The 4,171-nt window shown below is 44.6% G+C and overlaps 1 protein-coding gene across 2 annotated transcripts in view; it reads left to right on the forward strand.

Annotated features, from left to right (window-relative positions):
- The window catches only part of Pip5k1a (phosphatidylinositol-4-phosphate 5-kinase type 1 alpha), a 43,912-nt gene that overhangs the window by 28,985 nt on the left and 10,756 nt on the right, over positions 1-4,171 (forward strand). For both annotated transcript variants that reach the window (XM_055603734.1, XM_055603735.1), the window contains exons 4-7: positions 628-758; positions 1,685-1,802; positions 1,977-2,129; positions 2,467-2,766. In XM_055603734.1, coding sequence (XP_055459709.1) covers positions 628-758; positions 1,685-1,802; positions 1,977-2,129; positions 2,467-2,766 — 702 coding nt within the window. The remainder of the gene's footprint in view (positions 1-627; positions 759-1,684; positions 1,803-1,976; positions 2,130-2,466; positions 2,767-4,171) is intronic.

Raw genomic sequence — 4,171 nt, forward strand, 5'->3', positions numbered from 1 at the left:
CTTCCTTCCTTCCTTCCTTTCTTTCTCTCTCTCTCTCCTTCCCTCCCTCCTTCCTTCCTTCCTTCCTTCCTTCCTTCCTCTCTCTCTCTCTCTTTCTTTTGTCTCTCTTCTCTCTTCTTTCTCTTCCTTCTCTCTCTTTCTTTTTCTTCTTTCGTATGTATATATGTATATGCTGTATATGCATGGATACCTGTGTGCCAGAAGAGGGCACCAGATCTCATTATAGATGGTTGTGAGCCACCATGTGGTTGCTGGGAATTGAACTCAGGACCTCTAGAAGAGCAGACAGTGTTCTCAACTGCTAAGCTGTCTCTCCCGCCCAAATTTATAAATGTCTCGTCTTAACCACTTAAGTGGTGGGATTTCAGGTATATGACACCATGCTCAAATTTCTCCTAAGTTATTTTTGGTCAAGCTCTTGTTTATTTTGCTTGTTTGGGCTTTTGTATTTTTAGGGATTGGAAGTTGAAACAGAGACAAAAGTCTCTGTTTGACCTTGAGTTTCAGGCAGTCCTGCTTCTGTACCTGGGATTATAAGCATTGTGAAACCATGCTCAGACTTTGATTAGACTTAATACCAGAATGTTTTTTTTTTTTTTTTCCTGTAATTTCTTTACTGTTTCTTAGACAACTTCATCAGCCTTGAAAGGTGCCATCCAGTTAGGCATCACTCATACTGTGGGCAGCCTGAGCACCAAACCAGAGCGAGATGTCCTCATGCAAGACTTCTACGTGGTGGAGAGCATCTTCTTTCCCAGGTACAGAGGCTAGTTAATGTTTAGGAGAGTACCCTAGACGGTACAACGACTTTTAAATCAACTTCAGGGCGCATGTCTAAGTGCACTAATTTAAGATTGTCAATCCTGAACGTTGTAAATAGGGTAAAAGGATTAGAGAATTTAGAGAGCACACTTAGCCGCATGCCTCTGGCCAGTGTAGTGTCTTGTATAACAAACAAACAAATGACTTATTTAGGCTAGTAAGATGGCTCAGCCTAACAACCTGAGTTTGAACCCCAGGACCCACAGGATGGCTGAAAACTCCTGTAGGTGTTCTCTGATTTCAGCGTATGTACCAAGTTGGCTTGTACGCCTGGGCATACACATATGCACACACACTGAATAAATGTAATATAAAAAATGTTTTCAGAGCTGGATAAATGGCTCAGTGTTTTAGAGCACTTGATGCTCCTTCAGAAGACCTGGGTTCATTTCCTGGCACCCATGTTGTGGCTCACAACTATTTGTAAGTCCAGTTCAAAGGATTTGACACTTTGTTCTGGCCTTCAGAAGCACCAGGCATGCATGTGGTGTACAGACATGCATGCAGGCGAAACACTCACATACAGAATAAAATTAGTTGAGTTTGGTGGTGTCTTTAACCCTAGCAACTGTGAGGCAGAAACAGGCTGTTTCCTGTGAGTTGGAGGCTGGCCATGGCTACATAGTGAGATGTTGTCTCAAACAAACATAAACTTTCAGTTGACTTAATGCATTGGGTAGGAGGCAGTGCGAGTCCTGTGTCTTATTCTCCCGTGTTGTGCCTTTGACCCACAAGTTGACTCATCTCCATCCCCATGTCTCTTAGGTGTACATTGGGCCCCCTTTCAGCATCGATTCAGGATGGATTCCATGGCTATTGGGGACTTGCAGATTAAGGCTTTTTTTTATATTTAATCCCACAGTGAAGGGAGCAACCTGACACCGGCTCATCACTACAATGACTTTCGTTTCAAGACCTATGCACCTGTTGCCTTCCGTTACTTTCGAGAGCTTTTTGGCATCCGGCCTGATGATTATTTGGTAAGTTTGTAATTGCAGAATGTGTGATTCTAAGATCAGAGGAATAATCCAAAGGAATTTCCTTCTTCCACTATTTGCTTTAGTGTTCTTTAAAATGGATGTGAATCTGTACCTAATTTCTATGTGGAGCAGGCCCTGGCATATTTGATGCTTGATGTTTTCTTGTCCTTTCAGTATTCCCTTTGCAGTGAGCCATTGATTGAACTCTGCAATTCTGGAGCCAGTGGCTCCCTTTTCTATGTGTCCAGTGATGATGAGTTCATCATTAAGACAGTCCAGCATAAAGAGGCAGAGTTTCTGCAGAAGCTGCTTCCAGGATACTACATGGTGAGTGTGGAGCAGTCTCAGAAGAGGCGGTCCTCAGCAGAGCAGCCGCTGCTTGTATCTGACAGGGTTTCTCTGTGTGTAGCCCAAAGCCAGTTTTGAATTCCTGAATCTGCTGCCTCTGCCTCTGTGGTATCAGATTCTAGGCAGCCACCACTTTGCCTGGCTTCATGCTGTTCTCTATTTGAGCTCTTTGAGACTCGGAAGGAACATGTAGGTCCCCACATTTTACCCAGCCCCCTTGTAAAGCACAGGAACAGTGTGCAGGGTGCAGGGTTTGCCTTGAGTGTCACTGAGTGTCAGCTAACATGCTCTGTTGCTTGTTACTTCTGTGCCTTAGAATCTTAACCAAAACCCTCGAACGCTGCTGCCCAAATTCTATGGACTGTACTGTGTACAAGCAGGTGGCAAGAACATACGGATTGTGGTGATGAACAATCTCTTACCTCGGTCAGTCAAAATGCATATGAAATATGACCTGAAGGGTTCGACTTACAAGCGACGGGCTTCTCAGAAAGAGCGAGAGAAGACTCTCCCCACCTTCAAAGACCTGGACTTCCTTCAAGATATTCCTGATGGTCTCTTTTTAGATGCTGACATGCACAGTGCTCTGTGTAAGACTCTGCAGCGGGACTGTCTGGTGAGTCACTGTCTCCCTTTCCCACAGAAATCACTTTTGTTGAAAAACCTTGTGATTCTCTGGCATTACATCTGTGGAAGGTGGAGCTCAGATCCTTAGCTACCTGTGTCCTGGGCTGCACTTACTTGTTGGTTGTTTATTTGGGGAGTGTTACCTGTGGGTGGGTGTGAGATGCAGTTGCACCTCGCTGTGTACAGCATAGCTGAGCACAGTTGCCGTCCCTTTCATGTGACTATGTGCTTGGACACGTAGTCCTGTGTGTGGACACCAAGGTCAGCATTGGTTCTTCCCTGACGGCACTCCATCTTACTTTCTGAGACAGAGTCTCTCCCTGAGCCTCGAGTTCTCATTCTGTGGTGACCTCAACTATAAAATTATTTTTGTTACTTCATAACTATAATTTTACTACTGTTAATGAATTGTATCGTAATATCTGTTTTTCTAATGGTCTCAGGTGACCCCTGTGAAAGAGTTGTTCAACCTGCAAAGGGGTCGAGACCCACAGGTTGAGACCTGCTGGTCTAGACTATCAATATTCCATTTTCTGTTTAACTCATTCCGTCTTCTGTTCTTCCCAGTAGGCATTTCATTGCCTCTAACCTCCAACAGATCTCCTGACTCTGTTTCCCAAGTTTGGGAAATACAAGTAAAAGCCATTAGGCCCAGCTTTCTACACCAGACTTATTTACTCACTTTTTCTCTCTCTTTCTTACTTGTTTATTTGTCTTTTTTCAAGATAGGGTTTCTCTGTGTAGCCCTGTCTGTCCTGGAACTCACTCTATAGACCAGGCTGGCCTTGAACTCCCAGAGATCTGCCTGTCTCTGCCTCCCGAGTCCTGGGAATAAACGTGCACCAGCGTGCCTGGCCCTACACCAGGCTCTTCAACCTCCTCCTCATCTTGTTTCTCAGCAAATGACTGGAGCACTCCACCATGTTCTGCCTCTCTGTGTTGTCATGTCCTTGCCCGTATCTGTTCCTGCGTCCTCAATGATGCCCATTTAATCTGTCTCCTGCTTGTCTCAGTTTCAAAGGCTAGACAGCTGCTCAACTAAACGAGCCACCACTTGTTGTAAATTATACTCAGTTGTAGCCAGCTGCTCTTCATCTTTTTCTGCATACCCACTATGACAGTTTGGGACAGCACTGTAAAGTGGGTCATTTAGTTGATAGTAGACCCTTCTCCACCCTGTTCTAGGTGGCAAAACAGGTTGAATGTCAATGCTGTTCAGTCCTAGGTGTGATACATCATGCCTACTGTAGTTGTGCCCTTTTGAGCCTCCTTCATTGGTCACACCTGCCCTGTGCTTCATATCAGATTGTACTGCCTTGTGCCTGGTGTTGCTTCTTTCTCTAGCCTTATCTATCTATCTATCTATCTATCTATCTATCTATCTATCTATCTAT

This window comes from Psammomys obesus, unplaced genomic scaffold (assembly GCF_907164565.1).
Source record: "Psammomys obesus unplaced genomic scaffold, mPsaObe1.curated_primary_1811, whole genome shotgun sequence".
Lineage (NCBI taxonomy): Eukaryota > Metazoa > Chordata > Mammalia > Rodentia > Muridae > Psammomys > Psammomys obesus.